This window comes from Rosa chinensis, chromosome 4, assembly GCF_002994745.2.
Source record: "Rosa chinensis cultivar Old Blush chromosome 4, RchiOBHm-V2, whole genome shotgun sequence".
Taxonomy (NCBI): domain Eukaryota; kingdom Viridiplantae; phylum Streptophyta; class Magnoliopsida; order Rosales; family Rosaceae; genus Rosa; species Rosa chinensis.
In genome coordinates this window covers 56,537,366-56,558,220 of record NC_037091.1, presented here as the reverse complement: position 1 = coordinate 56,558,220, position 20,855 = coordinate 56,537,366, and the positions used below count along the sequence as shown (strand labels likewise).

The 20,855-nt window shown below is 39.9% G+C and overlaps 3 protein-coding genes across 11 annotated transcripts; all 3 read left to right on the top strand.

Moving 5' to 3' along the window:
* The first annotated feature begins 1,485 nt into the window (after positions 1 to 1,485).
* Positions 1,486 to 6,176, top strand: LOC112198053 (actin-related protein 3). Of its 3 annotated transcripts, none has more exons than XM_040518412.1 (9): positions 1,488 to 1,962; positions 2,057 to 2,531; positions 2,912 to 3,058; positions 3,282 to 3,374; positions 3,564 to 3,683; positions 3,845 to 3,955; positions 4,466 to 4,591; positions 4,703 to 4,801; positions 5,579 to 6,176. In XM_040518412.1, the coding sequence occupies exons 1-9, from the start codon at positions 1,916 to 1,918 to the stop codon at positions 5,657 to 5,659; spliced, it is 1,299 nt and encodes a 432-aa protein (XP_040374346.1). In that variant the 5' UTR covers positions 1,488 to 1,915; the 3' UTR covers positions 5,660 to 6,176. The 3 variants fall into 3 exon arrangements, with proteins under 3 accessions (XP_040374348.1, XP_040374346.1, XP_024194836.1); XM_024339068.2 differs by having other exon boundaries at positions 1,490 to 1,962; positions 2,072 to 2,531; XM_040518414.1 differs by lacking the exons at positions 4,466 to 4,591; positions 4,703 to 4,801; positions 5,579 to 6,176 and adding an exon at positions 4,318 to 4,457 and having other exon boundaries at positions 1,486 to 1,962.
* A 1,730-nt stretch (positions 6,177 to 7,906) lies between these two features.
* Positions 7,907 to 12,390, top strand: LOC112196685 (cleavage and polyadenylation specificity factor subunit 6). Of its 3 annotated transcripts, none has more exons than XR_005809684.1 (3): positions 7,907 to 8,118; positions 8,670 to 10,817; positions 11,624 to 12,390. XR_005809684.1 is itself a non-coding variant. In XM_024337102.2 (2 exons), the coding sequence occupies exon 2, from the start codon at positions 8,715 to 8,717 to the stop codon at positions 10,659 to 10,661; it is 1,947 nt and encodes a 648-aa protein (XP_024192870.1). In that variant the 5' UTR covers positions 7,908 to 8,068; positions 8,670 to 8,714; the 3' UTR covers positions 10,662 to 11,086. The 3 variants fall into 3 exon arrangements, 1 of the variants encoding a protein (XP_024192870.1); XR_002935337.2 differs by having other exon boundaries at positions 7,908 to 8,068; XM_024337102.2 differs by lacking the exon at positions 11,624 to 12,390 and having other exon boundaries at positions 7,908 to 8,068; positions 8,670 to 11,086.
* A 2,844-nt stretch (positions 12,391 to 15,234) lies between these two features.
* Positions 15,235 to 19,635, top strand: LOC112196026 (cleavage and polyadenylation specificity factor subunit 6). 5 transcript variants are annotated; one of them, XM_024336291.2, is made up of 2 exons: positions 15,235 to 15,316; positions 15,888 to 18,499. In XM_024336291.2, the coding sequence occupies exon 2, from the start codon at positions 15,948 to 15,950 to the stop codon at positions 17,829 to 17,831; it is 1,884 nt and encodes a 627-aa protein (XP_024192059.1). In that variant the 5' UTR covers positions 15,235 to 15,316; positions 15,888 to 15,947; the 3' UTR covers positions 17,832 to 18,499. The 5 variants fall into 5 exon arrangements, 3 of the variants coding, with proteins under 3 accessions (XP_024192059.1, XP_024192060.1, XP_040373922.1); XR_002934886.2 differs by adding an exon at positions 18,865 to 19,635 and having other exon boundaries at positions 15,280 to 17,988; XR_005809685.1 differs by adding an exon at positions 18,808 to 19,635 and having other exon boundaries at positions 15,280 to 17,988.
* Positions 19,636 to 20,855: the final 1,220 nt, after the last annotated feature.

The following is a 20,855-nucleotide window of genomic DNA, read 5'->3' as shown; positions in this document are numbered from 1 at the left end:
ATGTACAACTCTATCTCTATGTTTGTAATCCTCTATATAAAGAGACCCCTATTATCAATGAAAGTACGACTCAATTATCTCCCAATTCAATTTTCCTAAAACAATTACTGAAAAGAAATTTACTTATGATTGCAATAAGACTTCCAATAATCCGTCTAAACCATTAACCCACACCACAAACTCCCCAAACTTAGAAGCTAGCATTGAGCTTCCAATCCAGACAGGTGGCAAAACCCTGAGCGAACCAAGCCCCAAAACTATAATTATTGAGTAAAAGCAAGACTCAATGGGTCATCATAAAATCGTAATAGGCATTTCTTGAATTCTTCAACTTGAACGAAAAAGCGAAATTCGAATCAATTTGACATTAATAAACTACACTACGAGGTCAATACTAGAGTGTTATATACAAAGTGTATAAGAGCCCGTTCGGTATCATTTTGCGATTGTTTTTTATTTTACGAATTCAAAAACTTATGTAATTTGCGTTCGGTGCATTAAATTTGAAAAACATGGAAAACAAATTTTAGGAAACAATTCAGGAACTATGAAAAAATATGGGAAATGACTTTTTGACGTTTTCCTTGTTTCTTGAAAACAACTTGCCTTGCAATTAGAGAAAGTGATTTATTTTTATTTTTTTTACTTTTAAGTAAATAGATCCACAAACTCTTCTCCTCTCTTTCTCTCCCACAATTTCCATTGAGACTTATCCTTTCTTCTCATGATCTCATCTACTTTATCTGCTGTTTTAACTTTCTTCTTCCCCGTCTTTTTCAATCAATTGAAACTTGTAGAATCATGCAGTGGAGAAGAATGAATGATTTTAAAAATTCCTCTTTTATGTGTCAGATCTAATTTATATGGATGAGTTAGGGTGAAAGCTTCGGCATTTTATGCTTCAATATAATTAGATTATCTGATGGGCTAGAGGAATTAACAACTAAGGTTGAGACATTTGATTGAATTATCGTTTTGAACTAAAGATTCAGGAGCTTGTAATTTCATATAAACATAAACAAAATTGAGATATTTGGTTCTTCTCGTTCAATCTCCTTCACAATACTTTGTTTCTTTTCTCATAACAATCAATAAAGGATTCATGATCAATACAAACAAAATAGTCAATCTTTCAAGATTAATGAGGAAAAACTAAAAATGATTTTGTCTCTTTGAAGAAAAAAAATTGAGCTTCAGATTGTATAAATTGAGTGCTATAGATTTTTTTTTTTTTTTTTTTGGAAATGATAGATATGTTTTTAATATTCTAAATTTTGAAATACTTGTGTCGAACATGTATTTTCATCTTAAGAACTTATCGTTTAATTCCCTATTTTCATTCTATATTACAATTAAAATGTTAGAGGACACACCCTAAAATTCCGTTAATTTTTGGTGTATGGAAAACGCTCGCCGTTGCACGGAATTGTGGTTTCCTAACGTCGTTTTCTTGAACCCATAGACGACAGACAAATCATAAACAAGCCCCAAAACAGAAGCAAAGACAAATAGAAAAGGCGAGAGGGGTCGTCTCAGTCGGTGCGCCGTTGTTCCATTTTCTTCAATCATCGAATCCCAGAAAAGCAAACAAAATGATGAAGGAGTCGATGAGAGCTGTCGCTGATTTAAACCGCCGTCGTTGAAAATGGGTGGCACGCCAATCTCCACAACCCCCACCAACTGCTGCAGCAACTCTGCTCCGTTGAGTCGCTTCCGATCCAAGTCTGCGTCACCATCACCACCAACACCTACACCGACACCTCCCTCTTCCTTCTCTTTATTACCACAACACCTGCACTCTTCACGACCATGATCCTCTCCCTCACTCCCACTCTTGGATCTCAGCTGCAGATCCATAGTATCCAAACTCAACTTCAATTCCAATTCCAATCCCAATCCCAATCTTCTTCTTCTGATGGACCCTGCCTCTCGCCCCGCAGTCGTCATTGACAACGGCACCGGGTACGTTTTCTATGCGCACAACTTGTTCGATGATATGTCCCAATCAAAATTTATTTAAATTTTCGATTCAAACACTCTGCCGACATTGATTTAGCTTCGTTTTTGATAGGTATACTAAGATGGGGTTCGCCGGAAACGTCGAGCCGTGTTACATTGTCCCCACTGTAGTTGCTGTCAACGAATCGTTTCTGAACCAATCGAGAAGCACCTCCAAGGCGAGCTGGATAGCGCAGCACAATGCCGGTGTGATGGCTGATCTTGATTTCTTCATAGGGGATGAGGCTTTGGAGAAGTCTCGATCCAGCTCTACTTATAATTTGAGCTATCCGATCAGTCATGGGCAGGTGGACAATTGGGATTCAATGGAGCGCTTTTGGCAGCAGTGTATATTTAACTATTTGCGTTGTGATCCTGAAGATCATTACTTTCTTTTGACTGAGAGCCCGCTTACTGCCCCGGAGAGCCGGGAGTACACCGGCGAAATTATGTTTGAGACTTTCAATGTTCCTGGCCTTTACATTGCTGTGAATTCGGTACTTGCTCTCGCAGCTGGCTACACTACCTCTAAGGTTAGTATTGGACATTCGACATTCGACATTGTTGTAGTTAGAAGATGTATTGATGTTATTATATGGATGTTATGGTTAAGAACTATATATGGAGTTTATTTGCTATTCGTGAAATTGCCCGTAGGGTTAGTATTGGACATTCAATGCTCTTGTGGTTATGAATTACATTTGTTGTGTTTATTATTTAGGTGTTAAAGTTAGGAACTATATAGAGTTTATTTGCTATTCGTGAAAATGTCTGTGGTGTTCTGGATTCTGTTGTTGTTTTTCTTTTGGTGCTGTTATTGTTAGGAGAAGTGCTCATCTCTGTGCGTGTATTTTTGTTATTGTTTTCATATATCTTTAACGTTTCCTCATAGATTGACCTACAATTTTCTTAGTGTGAGATGACAGGTGTTGTAGTAGATGTTGGAGATGGGGCAAGTCATGTTGTTCCTGTTGCAGAAGGTTATGTGATTGGGAGCAGCATCAAGTCAGTTCCGATTGCCGGGAGAGATGTCACTCTCTTTGTTCAACAGCTTATGCGGGTATGTTGTCTTCTTTTCTCACTACTATCTATCCATTGGTCATTATGTTCTCTGGTCAGTCATTAAAATTATTGCTAAGCTAGGATCAGTTGTTGGAACTGAGGACGTACTCTAAATCCTAAATCCTAAATCCTAAATCCTATTAGGTTTAAGATTGGAGGGAATTTGGCTAATTAATTGCACTCATGACTAAGTATACTCATGATTTACGCATTCTGTGCAGGAAAGAGGAGAGAACGTGCCACCAGAAGACTCCTTTGATGTAGCTCGCAAAGTGAAGGAAATGTATTGCTATACTAGTTCTGACATTGTCAAGGTCATTTTTACCTCCATGTTAATTTATATTTAGTGACTTGTTTCAAATAGATGTACTATTTCTTTATACCTGTTATAATGAGCTACACAGATTTATATTGCAAGCTCAGATCTTTGTGTATTTAGTTTTATATATTTATCAATATGTAGATTATTAGATGATAAGATCTTGTTTCTCCAATGATTCCAGGAGTTCAATAAGCACGATAAAGAACCATCCAAATATATTAAGCAATGGAAAGGCATTAAACCAAAGACAGGGGCACCCTACACTTGTGATATTGGCTATGAACGATTTCTCGGACCAGAGGTTTGTTTCTCCTTCTAACTACCACCCCTTTTCCTTTTTGGCATGATTTTTACTTTCTATCTTAGTTGACAGACAGAAAAGAAATTAATTTCTTCTCAATGACTACTACTTATTTGTTGCTAACCATTGTTCTGGTAATTCGGTCTTGATTTTATTTACAGGTATTTTTTAATCCTGAGATTTATAGCAGCGATTTCACGACTCCATTACCAGTTGTAATTGACAAGTGTATTCAGTCCGCCCCAATTGACACCAGGAGGTCTTTGTATAAGGTACGTGGGCCTTGCAACACATTTTGTGCTAAGCAATAAGAATTAATATGCTTCATGACTCAAATGTTGTTAATGAGGCGCATAATGGTGTTAATGAATTGTCACTATGGTCTTTCACTCTTTCTTGGGACGTAGGTTGAATGAATTTCTTCATTTATGCCTTACTGTCTACCTTATAAGAATTGTTTGCTACAATCTAAAAATTTTAATATGCCCAGGTCTGGTGTTTTAATTGTTTAGTTGCAAGCTCCAGACATAGTGCCATGATGGTCGTTGTCTTTTTTTCTCATGTGACTTAAATTTGTTTCTTCGTATATGCTTACTCTTGCTACAATTTCATCTAACTATGCACGATCATTCAGTTCCAGTTGGCATTTATCTCCTCCTCTGTGCCCATTTCTGGTGCTTGAGTTGTTTTTATGGCCCAGACGCATAGCCCATGGTAGTCTTGCACTTCAGATTTCTTCATACAGCTTAGTGATGTAGTCTTGTTATTCTTACTCATATCAGAATATCGTGTTGTCTGGAGGTTCAACGATGTTCAAGGACTTCCATAGAAGGCTGCAACGAGATATAAAGAAGATTGTGGATGCCCGGCTTCGTGCATCTGAAGCTCGAGTCGGTGGAGAACTAAAAGTAAGCTTTTTTTTTTGTTTTGTTTGCATTATGTATTTGTCTATGAATTTGTTAAGTTTCAGTCTCATCACAGTCAATGCATTTGATTTTTATGTTTGTCTGGGTCTGCAGTCACATCCAGTGGAAGTAAATGTGGTAAGCCATCCCATCCAGAGATATGCAGTTTGGTTTGGAGGCTCCGTACTTGCATCCACGCCTGAATTCTTTGGGGTATGAGTTTCTCCTTCTAATCAGTGGCATGGTGATTATTGGCTTATTGCATTGTTGTCCTGCTTTCTAGAAAGCTTAAAACCTCATATTCCATTTGTTCTTCAAATGTTGGACCTGTGTACTCTTGTACTTGTGGGCACATATGCTCTTATTATGGTGGCTAATTAGCCAGTCACATATTGGCTGCAAAGCTGCTCTATTTATGTGAATGGTCAGTAAGTTCACCTATAACAATGCAGTGTTAGTGGTGGTCCAGTGCAGCTGCTCTACTATGCGGCTTCACTCTACTGCCAGTAACTGAATTCATTTTAACTTCTAAGCAAAAATGGGTATATGATATTGAGTTTCCCTGGTATTAATTAATCTATGCAAGCGTACCCATTACCCCATTCTTTAAATTTGTTAAAGTAAATCAAGTATCTTATATTCTCTTGATTAGTAGACTGCTTCTGGATGTCGCTAGACCCTTGCATCCCCTCTCTTGGATCAAGGGTTCAGTCCGACTTGTCCCTTATGCAATTTGCTTTGAAAACTAGTATTCAGAAACTGGAGTGAGCTTAACTGATCAGTCAGGAGACAGTTAGAGAGGGGGAGTCTAAACATGGTTGTCACCCATCTTCTCTCCAAAACCACATGCACAGAACCTCTCTATATCTGAAGGCTGAGCAGCAATGCCGAGCTTTCACCTTTTCTTTTGCTTATAATAAAGCTAGAGTTTATTATTTTCCCCTTGCCAAATTTTTGATGTTGATTGAGATGCATCTCATCTGTGTGCAGGCTTGCCATACTAAAGCAGAGTATGAGGAATATGGGGCAAGCATCTGTAGAACAAATCCTGTTTTCAAGGGGATGTACTGATGCACATATCCATTTTGGTTGGATCATGTGCTGGCAAATTCCTGATTAAAAATGGAATGCCTTGTCTATTCCACCTCCAACGTACTCAGTAACTTACCTCCTGGTATTTGCTTGGTTTCATCCGAATGATTGTGCTGTCATGTCAAGAGGTGGTGTAAAATATAGTTACTCGATCTTAACTTTGTAAGAGATGTGGGGTTTCTTTTGTAATGATTGTTTTGTTAGGGGGCAATTGGTCTCTTAGAAGCCAAATAGGAAATAGTGTACGGTGTTGATGAATACATGTCCAAGTGGCCCAAAGGATCAGGGTGAGAATCGCGATTTGGGTAGACATGAGAACCTGGCTGAATTGCAGTTTTGGTGTTCAGCTTAGATAGTTGCTCAAGATTATTACCCTTTTCCTGTTTCTTTTTTCTTCAGTTATAATATACACATTTCAGGTAGTTAGTTCAATTCTTTTGGGTTGGATTTGTTGTAGTACAACACTTTCTAATTTGAGTTCGACATCTTTTTGTTAGACTGTGTATAAACAACCTTATTTTGTTAAATTTATGTTCAGTTTTTAAGAGGCCCGTTCTGAAGCGGACGTCCGCACTTCGCTAAAGTGCGGACGGCGATGCAGCGGAGGAGTTCCAGGGTGCGGCGGCGGCGCGCGGCTTGCAGGAGGGAGGCCGGAGGCATCTTGGACTGTTCTGGGCGGAGTTCAAGGTCGGAGGAGGTCGGGGTTGCAGGTTCTGGGCAGCAACCCGACCTGCAACTGCAGGTTTTCTGGGCAGCCCTCCAATGACGTCGCCGGCGACTCCAACGACTGCAGATGGCTCTGCCTGACCCCTGGCGTCCTTCCGGCAACCCTCGCCACTCCGTCGCGCCCCGAGCCGAGCTGCAGCAGCGCCGTCCGCACTTTAGCTAAAGTGCGGACGTCCTCTTTGGAACGCCTGCGCAGTTTTTAATAAGACATCTTTTTACCTTTTGAATACCCTTGGAAGACATTTTCATTTTTCAGGGTCTAATTCCTATAAATTCTTTTTTCCAATCTACGGATAAGACTCTTCTGTCTTACCAGCTGGGATTCGGATCAAGAGAAAAGGAAAAGGCCTTTCAAGTTCCAAAGTTGGAGACTATAATTATTTTTCGCACAAGGCGAACCTCAGTTGGAGATTGGTTTCTGATAAGTTTTTGTTTCGCATCGAAATCGAACTAGGCGTTACTCTTTAATCCTTCCTAGCACAATGTCTCCAACACCCAATTGTGAATGAACACGTTCATGTCAGAAAAATTACCGAAAATGATCATTTGAACTCAATACTACATGACCAAAAAGAACACAATAGAACATAACGTAAATCATTTAAATATCTAAAGATAGACTATATCAAGTATTCATAAAAAAATTGAATGAAATCATATTTAGGTCCATTTCCCCATTCTATTGAGCGAGTTGCAATGTTGCATCACACAGGCAATTCGACGTTGACCAGCACTCGATTTTGATAACACAATTTGCTTGGTGGATATGATGGTCCCATCAGCCAAACCCGAAATTTTGTGCCCTTTTTTTTTTTTTCTCAATGACAGAAATAAATACAAGAAACTTAAATGCAAGAAATAAACACAAGTCATTTTTTTTTTCGACTTAAAATTTTGTGACATTTGAATGAAATGAAATACGACTATTAAAAGAGGTAGAAGGTCATTACAAAAGATAATATAAAATAAAAAATAGGTAAAAGGGTCCATTTTTTTTTTTTGAAAATAAAGGACTGGTGCAACTGCCATAAAGTCTTAATTAATGAAATTGCCGAATACAAAGAGGAGACATTGAGTATAAATCCCTGATTACAATAAGGGTTAGTTTGGGATTGCCGTGACTTTTAAAAAAATTGATGCTGCTGTGTTGTGAGAATAATTAGCTGTGAATTAAAACAGTTTCGTATTTGGTAAATAATATTTTTAAAAGTACTGTCAGTACATAAAATAACTGCAGAGTGTGTTTTGATCCACAATAGCTTCTAAAAGCACCCTCTGGGCTGCTTCTAAAATCTGGTGCCAGTGACCTATAACTTTCAATTAAAACTGATTTTTATTTATTTACCAAACACAATAAAATCTAAATTTTGAACAAAAACTAATTTTTTTTTTAAAACGAAGCAATCCCAAACAGACCTAAGCATTGAGGGAACCAAACAGTAGTAATCTTACAATCTACAGCCCCTATAAAGATAAGAGGGAGAGGAAACTAGGACTTGGTTATCACTGTAAAACAATAAAACTTAAAAAAATCACCATACAATAGCCTTGAGCAACATAATTTGATATTGATGAGAAGGCGGAGCCAACTGCGAGTTCGTCGGACCCTTTGGTAGCTAGAACAAGAACCCAACTCAAATTAGAAGAAAGAAGACGAAGATAGTAAGCCAATCTCTGCAAATCTGTGCTCGAATCTCATTCAAAGATTTGAGGTTTTCTATCAATTTATGCATTGTATTGAATCGTTTAAGCTTCAAGTTTGGTACTTTATCCATTGCCCTAAATTGGGTGTTTGCGTTTTCTGGTTGGTCTTTGAGATTTCCGAACTGGGTGATGTGCTTGACCTGTTTCTCCTGATTGTAAAGTTTGAAAGTTTGAATCTTTGTTTGCTCTCTAGGGTTAGGGTTCATGGTATTTAGTAATTTAATCCTCCTGAGTATCTGATATTCTTATTTACCAAATTCGATTGCGGAATCTATGATTTCCCAAGTTTGATTTGTATTTTCTCAAATTTTATGACAAAGGGTATACCTTGAGAGTTGATAGTGCTCCACACAGTTTTGTAAGCAATTGGTTGTGAAAAGATGTTCCCTTTTTTCATTCTTTGTAGATGAGGTAGAACTAATTTGAATCTGGGGTCATCTCTACTCTTTGTGGTTAAGAGTGTTTGTTTTCAGATCTGTCCCTCTATATATTTCTTTTCTGCAGTTGAGATGGGTCTAAAGGCTAGTTCTTTTTTCTTTTTTTCTTCTGTATCGTATAGGTAGAGATATTGTCGTCCTTGAGTTGTATTGATTGGTTGGTCTAAATGGATCCAATGGCCGAGGAGCAAATAGATTATGAAGAGGAGGAGTATGGAGGTGCTCAGAAGCTCCAATATCAGGAAAGTGGAGCCATACCTGCTCTTGCAGATGAAGAACCGATGGTAGAAGATGACGAGTATGACGATCTCTACAATGATGTTAATGTTGGAGAAGGTTTCCTGCAGATGCACCGACCTGAGGCACCACACCCACCTGCTGGTGTTGGCAATGGAGGACTCCAAGCTCAGAAAAATAATGTTCCTGAAGTAAGAGTTCAAGCTGGTGTTTCTCAGGAACTGAAAAATCCGGGATTTTCAGTTGAAGGAAAGTATTCTAGTGTTCCTGAACAGAAGGATCAGCCCCCAGTGTCTAAGGTGCCAGAACTAGGATCTCAAAAGGGGAGGGTTATGGAGATGACTCATGATGCTCAAGTCAGGAATATGGGTTTTCAGGGGACAGCAACTATGCCGTCCAATGTTGGTGTTGATTCTTCTTCAGATCTTACTGGGAAAATTGCCAATGGGCCTATTCCATCAATGAATTCTAGCACTACTGGTCCTCCAGCTGTTCCACAGATGCCGGCTAATCAAATGAATATGAAGATAAATGTTAATCGTCCAATGGTTAATGAAAACCAAATTCGTCCCCCAATTGAGAATGGTTCAGCCACGCTGTTTGTGGGAGAACTCCATTGGTGGACTACTGATGCTGAGCTGGAAAGTGTTTTGTCTCAGTTTGGGAGGATCAAGGAAATTAAGTTCTTTGATGAGAGAGCCAGTGGTAAATCCAAAGGTTATTGTCAGGTAGATTTTTATGATCCAGCGGCTGCCAGTGCATGCAAAGAGGGAATGGATGGTTATGTTTTTAATGGGAGAGCTTGTGTTGTCGCCTTTGCTTCTTCACAAACTTTAAAGCAGATGGGAGATTCTTATGTCAGCAAATCCCAAGGCCAGGTTCAGACTCAGCCCCAAGGAAGAAGGCCTATGAATGACGGTGCTGGGAGAGGGGGAAATATGAATTATCAAGGTGGAGACACAGGGAGAAATTTTGGAAGGGGTAATAATTGGGGACGAGGTGGACAGGGAGTACTCAACAGAGGTCCTGGTGGTGGAGGACCAGGGAGGGGACGAGGAGGGGCCATGGGTGCAAGGAACATGGTTGGAAACAATGCTGGGGTTGGAACTGGTGCTAATGGAGGAGGCTATGGACAGGGCCTTGGAGGTCCTGGATTTGGCGGTCCTGTTGGAGGTATGATGAATGCACCGGGTATGATGGGTCCTGGGTTTGATCCAACATATATGGGTCGAGGAGGTGGTTACGGAGGGTTTCCTGGTCCTGGTTTTCCTGGAATGCTTCCTCAATTTCCTGGTGTTAATGCAATGGGACTTGCTGGGGTTGCTCCTCACGTAAACCCAGCTTTCTTTGGCAGGGGAATGGCTACGAATGGGATGGGGATGATGGGTTCTTCTGGAATGGAGGGGCATCATGCCCCGATGTGGAATGATCCAAGCATGGCTGGGTGGACTGGAGAAGAACAGGATCGAAGAACTAGGGAATCAAGCTATGGTGGTGATGATGGTGCATCTGAGTATGGAAACTATGGGGAGGCAACTCATGAGAAATCAGTTAGGTCAAGTGCTGCCCCTAGGGAAAGGGAACGGGAATCTGAGCGTGACTGGACGGGAACCTCTGAGAGGAGGCATCGTGATGAAAGGGAACAAGACTGGGATAGGTCTGAGAGGGAGCACAGGGAGCCCAGGTACAAGGAAGAAAAAGATAGTTACCGAGACCATAGGCGGAGGGAGCGTGACGTGGCCTATGAGGATGACCGGGACAGAGGACACTCTTCTTCAAGACCTCGCAGCAGGTCCAAGGCAATGCCAGAAGATGATCATCGTTCTCGATCAAGGGATATGGATTATGGGAAGAGGAGACGATTGCCATCTGAGTGACACAAGTAGACTATTTGTCCTCCTTTGGTTTGTCTTTGAGACTGCAGAATATATGTTTGGACCTTCAAACAGTGTGTCTGGGATAGCTACTGTTTATCTGCATCTTCATATGTGTTTCGATGGGCCCACCTGCAAAAGTTGCTTCATCTCGGAGAAGTAAGTTCTATTGGTGTGCATAGGAGGGAAGGATAATTTCCCCCTTGCTTTTATACTGCTTTCTACAGAACATTTAGCGCAATTAGTGTATGTTTTGAAAACAATTAGTAACTTTCAGTAGCATACCTATCAAGATATCACTGTTCAGGTGTGGTTATTCATATCCTGCTGCTGTTATCTTGTTGGTTTAATTGCTGTGCTACCTAATATTTCATTAAGACAATTGATTATGGAGTTTGTGATATTAATAGGTTTGAAAATTTCTTGTGTCTGTGATTGTGGGAGTTTTTCTAGATTTTCTGTTTTATTTCTCAAGTGCAGCCTATGCTTTATCTTAGCTGAAAGGTTGATAAAGATGAGGGATGCCACAAAAGGAAAAGAAAAAAGAATTTGTTGTTTGTGTTCTTTTCTCTTGACATTTAAGTGATGTTTGGTGTATACAAGTATGTCTGAATTGTTGATATATGCTCAACTTATTGGCTGTGGTGTGGAATGATATCTAAATCTTTCCTCGCTCTTAAAAGTTTTCATTGGCAAGTCAGTATGAATAGCTTTGATCTGCAAACTTTACAAGTAACTGGGGAGAGAGTTGCTTGTTTTCTAATGTGTCTTATGTTTGTGCCTATGGCGGAGTTTAATTTACGCAATGGCTAGTTCGACTGTGAACTTTGATTTGCTATTTTTCATTTTTGTCCTCTTCTTCTTATCATATTGAAGTGGCAGTATAGATTATGAGGTGGTGTCTTGGCAAGTTAATTTATCTGATGTCTATTGACATGCGGGTTTTCTTTTAATATCATATCCAGGGAGTAGAGAGGGGAACTCTTTCTTTTTATGGTTGAATCAGCGTGTGCTGGTCACATGGTGGAAGATGTCTTACATGGATGCGTTGCCAAGTGTGCAACAGAAGCCTTTTGACTACTTTGGCTTTCAACTTGTTTTATTGAAGCCTAGAATCTGTATTAGTTCTGTGTAACAAATTATCTAGCGAGTGTTCTCGAATTAGTGATATATTAGGTTGAGACCTATCCGTGCGCATGTAACCAACTGAATGTCTCTGTGTAAAGATAGACTTTGTATTAGGTTCACATGTAATGCCCTCTTTGTTGTTTTTATGACTGTATTAGGCTTACCAAGTGAGCTTGTAAAAGTCTTGTACTGAATTTCTATCCTTAGTTGTCCATATCAGTGTGTTGTAAATGTCAATGACTGGTGTGGACAGAGGACTAGGGAGTCAAGATTGAGCGATTAATACGTCGTACCAAGAAGCCACCCGGGCCCCAAGTTTCTGTTGAAGCTAATTCCTGGAAGACTGGTTTTTATTGTGTAATGTAAATTGTGAATTGTACTTGGGATTGGGGGGGGGGTGTTGGTGAGTTGTGAGTCATTTGCGTTGTAAATGAGTTGGGAATGAAAGGGTTGGTTAGGGTTTAATTCTTTTTTCTTGGAGACCTATGTTATGTTCCTTTTGTACATTTCTCACTGGGACATAGCTTTGTACTTTCTTCACGGATCAATCCATGATATCTGTTCCTTCTTTTTTATTGGGACAGATAATATTGTTTCTCTAAAATGAATAGTTTAAGTTTGGTGATGTTGGCCTGTTGTTTTTCATCGTTTCTCAACAATTTACAGTAAAAATTTGGTGTTTCAGTCGTGTTTTATTTCTTATTGTTTCTCAACAATTTATTGTAGAAATTTGGTGTGTTTTAGTCATGTTTTACATAGTATTAAAGAAGCCGCTCAGTGGAAGTCACTTGCCTTGCATGTCTTACTGATGAAGCCTTGAAGGACAGTTTTGCTGTAATCGCTGTCATAAAGTTTGCTGCATTTTTTTTCTCTTTCTTCTTTCTGTTTTCTTGTTTTATTCAGTTTTTGTACTAGTATGCAAACTATGCATCTGGTATCTAGTCCTGTTTTTTGAGCTCCGTAATTGGTATCTTGGTTTTGAATTTCATATTCTTAAGTTCTTAAACTTCAGGTGCGAATTTGCCATTGATGCAACTATTCTGCATAAAAGCAGAGAGACGCTTCTTTTGGAAATACTCTTTTGACAAAATAATTGTTGCAGCGGTATGTTTGAACTTTCTTTTATCTTGGAAGGTGGCTCCAAGTTGATTCTTGGTAATCAGTGCGGTTCATGCAGTTTGTTTCTCATCCTGGTTCTTAGATGCAACTCTTTACTTTGTAGGATAGACAAATCATTTCATTGGTTACTCTTTTGCCATCTCTTCCGTTGGCAAATACTTACCTCTGTTTACCATAATTCTAAAATTCTGAATACTTCTTTCTCTGCGATATTGGGGTTATGTTTACTGATTGTTCGTGTTTCATGCAAAAGACTAGGGAATTTTGGCTGCATGGTTTTAATTTAGTACAGGCTCACTTTCTCGATAACCGTTGGGGTTTGTTGTTTGTAAGTATACTTTGTTGTTTCTGAGATTGACTTGGTTGGTGTGCACTAGTATCTCATTGAGCGAGGCAGCAAAATATGAGGTGTATGTTAACACTACGTTTTTCCACTAGTAATGATTTTCCTATTGTTAGGTTATCAGATAAAAGATTGCTTTTGCATTGTTTTATGACTGTTAGGATTAGTTGTTGATGAAAATATTTGGATGAACAACGAAGGCAAGGCAAGGCAAGGCAACAGGTAGCATCTTCATCAATCTTTTTTCTCTCTGGCCTCTCTGCCAGTGACTATGCTTTTCTGAACAAGAACCCATGTTGCTTCGATTGACCTTCTTTTGCTTCTAGCGTAACTATGGGTTCTGGGGTTGTATTTTAGGAGTGCATTTTGGTTGCATGGTTTGTTTCTTCTCCTTTGTACTGAACCATTCTTATGAGCTTTAAGTTGTGTATTTGATGTGTGGGCATGGTTATGGAATCTCCGTTTTAGGAGGCATAAGTGCTTGTGATTTTGGTAGCTTGTGCAAGGGTAGGTCTCATTGCTCCTAGCCTATGCATGGAGTTTATTACTGATCCATAGGCCTCATTCAGTTTGCGGAGTAAGTTAATTCCTTTGCCTTCTCTACGTCAAAAGGGAATGCAAAATACCTTTGCAAATATTACGCTACAATTGTTATTCGAGGGGCAAAGCTGTCCCTTAATTTGTTAAGTCTGTTTTATTGATGTTTTTGTCGTCGCTAAAAGTTGTTGCCTAATTTTATCAAGTCACCCAGGTTTCAGGCAAACAAACCTTTCGTCAACAAGAATTATTTATTTACTTTTTCCACCTCACACGAATTAGAGGCAATCGTGAAACGAGCGAGGCCTTATATAATATGTGTGTTTTTTAACTATCTAATCTTTTTCAAATCAAATTCTATAAAAACACGAATCAATCTATAGAATTTTGGTCATTTACGGTCTTACTCCTAGGGGGACGTAGCTCGACTAATTGGATGAGATTAACATCTCCATCGATGAATATTAATAAATGATCAAGGGATGCTGTTATTCTTTTAGCTCAAATATGGTCTCGGCTGGTAGTTTTTTTCACGAAGAAATTAAAACCAAAACTTATTAACTTGAAATTTCATCTGTGCTTCAAGGTATTGAAATTCCGATTTTTGGAGAAGGACATTACTTCGCTAACCAGGGCTGGTTAGCTTAGGCTGACCAGGGCCAATAATAGATCGACAGCTGTCCCCACCCCCCTCACAAACAAATGAATTTCAGAATTTCTTCTCTTCCTCCGCATGTCCTGAATTGCTTCCCTTCTCAACTCAATAGGTGGGTTCTTCGATGTCTAACAATTCAACTTCAAACTCAGATTACTAGAAAGGAAATTTTACCCCTTGGTGCAATCCTTGAGCAGCCATAAGCATGATCTTTTGGCCGCGAGGGAGGACATTGGTGAGGTTGAGAAAGGACCTTCAGATCCTACCCAGACCTAACACCCCTCTTGTTTCTCAGTTTCTCCCTCATGTTCTTCCGGCCGTATTGATTGGTGGAGGAACCCATAACCAAGAGCTGAGAAGAAGGAACCGAAGAAGAAGAGAAGAACTTTGAACAGGTGTTTGGCTGTGAGAGAGCCACGTACGACATGGTTAGGAAGGGCTGACCATATGTGGTCAGCCAAGTATTTTCCTTTGGAGAAGGAGAATATCTCATCTCCAATACCCCATCCAATAAACACCCCTGATCAGATGCTACATCAAAAAAAAAAAAAGCACCCTGATCGACCCCACATCAATGATTGAAGCAAAAAAAAGGATCAACCATTAACAGAAACAGATATGTAGCCATGTAGGGACATAGAGAGAATTTCCATTTCTCTTCACTGTAGAAAGAGATGGTAGAAACTGCGCAGAAAAACAAACAAAACGTAATAAAGTCAAAGTAAGAAACATGAAACAAAAGCCGTAGTGGATATTGGTGAGAAAGAGGAGGCAGCTTCGAGTTTGTCGGACTCTTTGTTAGCTGCAGCGCCTGCCTACAAGACCCCCCCCCCCCCCCCCCCCCCCCCCCCCAACACAAAGCAGAACAGGAAGATAGTAAGACAACATCTGCCATCTTATGTTCGAATCTCATCCTACGATTGTGTTTTTCTATCAATCTATCTCTGTATTGTTTATTTGCTTCAGCTGCAAATTTGGTACCTTTTGGTAATTCCTTGATGTAAATCACTGGTGGGTGTTTGTATTTTCTGGGATTTGCGAACTGGGTTATGTGTACTTGACCTTATATATAATTATATATATATATAAAGTTTTATTCTTTTGGGTGTTCAAAGTTTCAATCTTGTTTGTTGTTTAGGATTGGGGTTTCTGATATATGCAATTTCTCTTGTGATTTTGTGAAGCGGATTGTGATATTGCCTAATTGGGCTTTGATTTATATATTCTCAGCAATTTTATGACAAAGGGTATAAATTGATGTTGTTCATATAGTTTGGTATTTGATTGGTTTGCAGTAGACTGTTTTTGATTTCTCATTTTCATTTCTCAGAGTGTATGAGATATAACTATTTGTAATAATTTCAGATATGTAGCCCCTCCATATTTCGTGTTTCAGCGATGAGATGGATCTAAGGGCAGTTCTTTTTCTTTCTTCTGTATTGTATAGGTAGAGATAGGTAGTGGTCATCTTTCAGTCTCAATTGGTTGGTTGGTCTAAAGGGATCCAATGGCTGAGGAGCAGATAAATTTTGAAGAGGAGGAATATGGAGGTGCTCAGAAGCTCCAATATCAGGGAAGTGGAGCCATATCTGCTCTTGCAGATGAAGAACCGATGGTCGAAGATGATGAGTACGACGATCTATATGATGATGTTAATGTTGGAGAGGGTTTCCTGCAGATGCATCGATCTGAGGCACCAGTCCCTGCTGGTGGTGTTGGGAATGGAGGACTCCAAGCTCAGAAAACTGATGTTCCCGAACTAAGAGTTCAAGCCGGTGCTTCTCAGGAAATGAAAATTCCGGGGGTTTCAGTTGGAGGAAATTATTCTAGTGTTCCTGAACAGAAGGTTCAACCACCAGTCGCTAGCGTGCCTGAAACTCAAGTCAGGCATATGGGGTTTCAGGGGTCAACAACTATGCCCTCCAATGTTGGTGCTGATTCTTTGGAAATTACTGCAAAATTTGCTAACGAGCCTCTTCCATCAATGAATTCTGGCACCACTGGTCCTTCAGCTGTTACACAGTTGCCTGCTAATCAAATGAATATGAAGGTCAATCTTAATCGTCCAATGGCTAATGAAAACCAAATCCGTCCTCCAATTGAGAATGGTTCGGCCACGTTGTTTGTGGGAGATTTACATTGGTGGACAACTGATGCTGAACTGGAAAGTGTTTTATCTCAGTTTGGGAGGGTGAAGGAAATTAAGTTTTTTGATGAAAGAGCCAGCGGTAAATCCAAAGGTTATTGTCAGGTAGATTTTTATGATCCCGCGGCTGCCAGTGCATGCAAAGAGGGAATGGATGGTTATGTTTTCAATGGGAGAGCTTGTGTTGTGGCCTTTGCTACTTCACAAACTTTAAAGCAGATGGGAGCTAATTATGTGAACAAATCCCAAGGGCAGGTTCAAACTCAGCCCCAAGGGAGAAGGCCCATGAATGATGGTGCTGGGAGAGGGGGAGGCATGAATTTTCAAGGTGGAGACACGGGGAGAAATTTTGGGAGGGGTAATTGGGGGCGAGGTGGACAGGGAGTACCCAACAGAGGTCCTGGTGGACCAGGCCGGGGAAGAGGAGGGGCCATGGGTGCAAAGAACATGGTTGGGAATAATGCTGGGGTTGGAGCTGGTGCTAATGGAGGAGGCTATGGACAGGGCCTTGCAGGTCCTGGATTTGGCGGTCCTGTGGGAGGTATGATGAATGCACCTGGTATGATGGGTCCTGGGTTTGATCCAACATATATGGGTCGAGGAGGTGGTTACGGAGGGTTCCCTGGTCCTGGTTTTCCTGGAATGCTTCCTCAATTTCCTGGTGTTAATGCAATGGGACTTGCTGGGGTTGCTCCTCATGTAAACCCAGCTTTCTTTGGCAGGGGAATGGCAACGAATGGGATGGGGATGATGGGTTCTTCTGGAATGGAGGGGCATCATGCCCCTATGTGGAATGATCCAAGTATGGGTGGGTGGGGAGGAGAAGAACAGGATCGAAGAACTAGGGAATCAAGCTATGGGGGTGATGATGGTGCTTCTGAGTATGGAAACTATGTAGAGGCAAATCATGAGAAATCAGCTAAGTCAAGTGCTGCCTCAAGGGAAAGAGAACGGGGATCTGAGCGTGAGTGGACAGGAACCTCTGAGAGGAGGCATCGTGATGAGAGAGAACAAGACTTGGACAGGTCTGAAAGGGAGCACCGGGAGCCCAGGTATAAAGAAGAAAAAGATAGTTACAGAGATCATCGTCGAAGAGAGCGTGACGTGGGTTATGATGATGACTGGGACAGAGGACAATCTTCTTCAAGACCTCGCAGTAGGTCCAAAGCAATGCCGGAAGATGATCATCGTTCTCGATCAAGGGATGTGGATTATGGGAAGAGGAGACGATTGCCATCTGAGTGACATGAGTAAATGATTTTTCTTTCTTTGGCATGTTGTTTAGACTGCAGCATATGGCTTCTTAACGGTAGTGGTATCTTGCCTTGAATAGCTACTGTGCAGCTGCATCTTCATCCATGTTTCGATGGCCCCACCTGCAAATGTGCTTCTTGATGAAGAAGTAAGTTCTACCAGTGTGCATAGGGGGAAGGGTCAGTTCCCCCTTTCTTTTATTCCACTTTCTACAGAACATTTAGCTCTGGCAATTAATGTGTGCACTTAAAAAAAAAAAAAGTAACTTATAGTAGCATACCAATGAAGAATAGCTGTGGAGGTTTGGACACTGATATCCTGCAGCTATTTATCTTATTGGTTTAATAACTATGCTACTCAATATCTCTACAAGACAATTGCGTTATTAGGCTTGTGATATTTGTAGTGTGAAAGTTTCTTGTTTCTTTGTGATCATGAGGGGTTTTCAAGATTTATTTGATTTAAGAGCAGAGCCTGTGATTCATTGCTTCATCTTTTAGCTGAAAGGTTTAGAAAGATGAGGAATGCCACACAAAAAAATAAAGATGAAAAACCATTGATGGTCTGCGTTCTTTTCTTTACATTTAACTTGTATATGGTATTTATAAATTTGTATGAATTATTGATAATATATATGGTATGGTGCTCCTCCACTTTTATTGTCTGTGTGGTGTGGGATGATTTCTTAGCATATAATCAATTGTCCCTTGTGAGTTTTGATTTGGCAAGTTAGTATGACTTTGATCTGTAGACTGTATTAATAATTTTGGAGGGAGTTGCTTGAGGTCGTTGTCGTTTTATGTGTCTCATTGCCTAAAGTTTATTACTGATGTTGGTGCCTGGGATACTATTAAGTTTGATTTGCTATGTTTCTTTTTTACCTTTTCATCTTCTTCGTTTTATGTTAAGGTCTTCTTCGTTTTATGTTAAAGTGGCAGCAATAGATTATGAGGTGGTGTCTTGGCAGGTTATTTTATCTGATGTCTAATTGACATGCGGGTTTTCTTTTAATCCTCATATCCAGGGAGTAGAGTGGGAAACTCTTTCTTTTCATGCTTGAATCAGCCTGTGCTGGTCACATCGTGGAATGTGTGTTACAAGGATGTGTTGCCAAGTCTTAAAAAGAAATCTATTTTGGCTTTCACCTTATTTTCTTGAAGCACCACCTAATATTTGTATTACGACTGCTCGTGCAACTAGAAAGAGAGTTCTCAAAGTAGTGAATAAGATGGACTTATCAGTGTGCATGTAGCTGAATTTCTTTGTGTAACTATAGACTTCTGTATTAGGTACACATGTAATACCCTATCAATTTCTTGACCATATTAGGCTTACCTGTGAGCTTGTAAAAGTCTTGTACTGAAGCTATGTGCTTAGTTTTCCATATTCGGTGCTGTAATACATGATGACTGGCCTGTGCATTAGGGAGTCAGGATTCAGCCAAATACAGTGTGTACCAAGAAGCCATCATGATAGACTGTAATTAGTCACGATGAAGGTTCTACAAACCCAGTTTCTGTTGAAGCGATTTCCTGTAAAAAGATTCTTTTATTTCATAATGCATATTGTGATGTGTACTGGGTTTAAGGGTTAGTGAGTTGTGAACCAATGGTTCCTTGTAAATGAGTTGGGGCCGAAATTATTGTTTAGGCACTGTTTCTCTCTTAGAGGAGGCCCATGTTGTGCTCCTTATGTACATTTTCCAGTTGGACATAGCTTTGTACTTTCTTCATGGATCAATCAATGTTCTCTGTTCCTTCTTTTTCATTGGAACAGACTGTATTGTTTCTCAATATTATATAAAAGAAATTTGGTGGTGCATGCAGTCATGCTGTTTTTGTGCCATTTCTCAACAGGGTACGCTACAATTTTTGGTGTTCTAGTCATTTTTTTGTTATCGTCTCTCAACATTGTGCAACTGAAAATTGGTGTTCTAGTCATGTCTTACTACACTTGAAGGAGGCACCCAGGGGAATCCATTTGCCTTGCGTGTCTTCCTGATGAAGCCTTGATGCATGGTGTTTTGATGTAATCACCATCAAAGTCTTTGCTGTATCGTCCTTATTGCTTTTTCCCCTTTCTGTTCTGTTGGTTGTATTTGGGCATTCTAATAGTATGACTGGCTATGCAACTACTATCCAAGTCCTGCTGTTACATCTGAGCTCTGTCATTTGTATCCTGGTTTAAAATTTTATAAGTTTTGGAAATTCTGGTGTGAAATTGCGTGGATGAAATTATAAACTTTGGACAGTATAAAGTTACAATTGTATGAAGCTGAGGCTGCTGATGTGGTTTTATTGTCTCCTTGGTTCTTAGCAGCAACTCCACACTAGGTAGGAATAGCATAGACAGAACGTTTCATAGAATACTCGGTTAGCGTATGCCCCGCCGGCAAATTGCTTGGTTTTGTTTACTGAAACTAAGAAATAAGAATACTTCTTCCTTTGAGATCTTTGAGTTATATTTTCCCCTTCTGGATGTCACAGACATAAGACTGGCAATTTTGGTTACATGGTTTTGTTTTAGTACACGGTTTACCTTCTCCATAATAGTTAGGGGGCTCTGTCGTTAATATTTCTGATATTCCAATTTAACCCGGTACTTTTCTAAACGGTACCATTTAACCGGTAAGGTCACTACTTGCCTTGCTATAATGGCACATCCGCAAGTCCTATATTCTTTCTAGTCCAAGAAAGTATTGCGATCGCTCACACAACTGGTTTCATAGTTCGTGAAAAGATGGCCATGATCTGCTCATGAATGCTATTTCTCACCATTCAACCGCGACGTATAATTCTCTGGAGTTCGACTTCATGATTTCCATTCAACTTTCCAGATTCAAGTCATAGACTTGACCAAATCCTTACCATATTCTTTGGAAATGATTCGTTCAAAACGTGTTAAGATCGATAATTGGAACACACGAGCACAAGATTAACAGGAAAAACCAGGAGCTAAATTTTATTGTTACTTCTCAATGCGTACATATATTTACATATAAACGTGTATGTACGT

Bases quoted from the DNA above. Each gene is read 5' to 3' on its own strand.
- LOC112198053 (XM_040518412.1), top strand. From the start codon at position 1,916: ATGGACCCTGCCTCTCGCCCCGCAGTCGTCATTGACAACGGCACCGG. The intron at 3,684-3,844 runs GTTTGTTTCTCC...TTTTATTTACAG, and splicing joins AACGATTTCTCGGACCAGAG to GTATTTTTTAATCCTGAGAT. The intron at 3,956-4,465 runs GTACGTGGGCCT...TACTCATATCAG, and splicing joins CCAGGAGGTCTTTGTATAAG to AATATCGTGTTGTCTGGAGG.
- LOC112196026 (XM_024336291.2), top strand. From the start codon at position 15,948: ATGGCTGAGGAGCAGATAAATTTTGAAGAGGAGGAATATGGAGGTGCT.
- LOC112196685 (XM_024337102.2), top strand. From the start codon at position 8,715: ATGGATCCAATGGCCGAGGAGCAAATAGATTATGAAGAGGAGGAGTAT.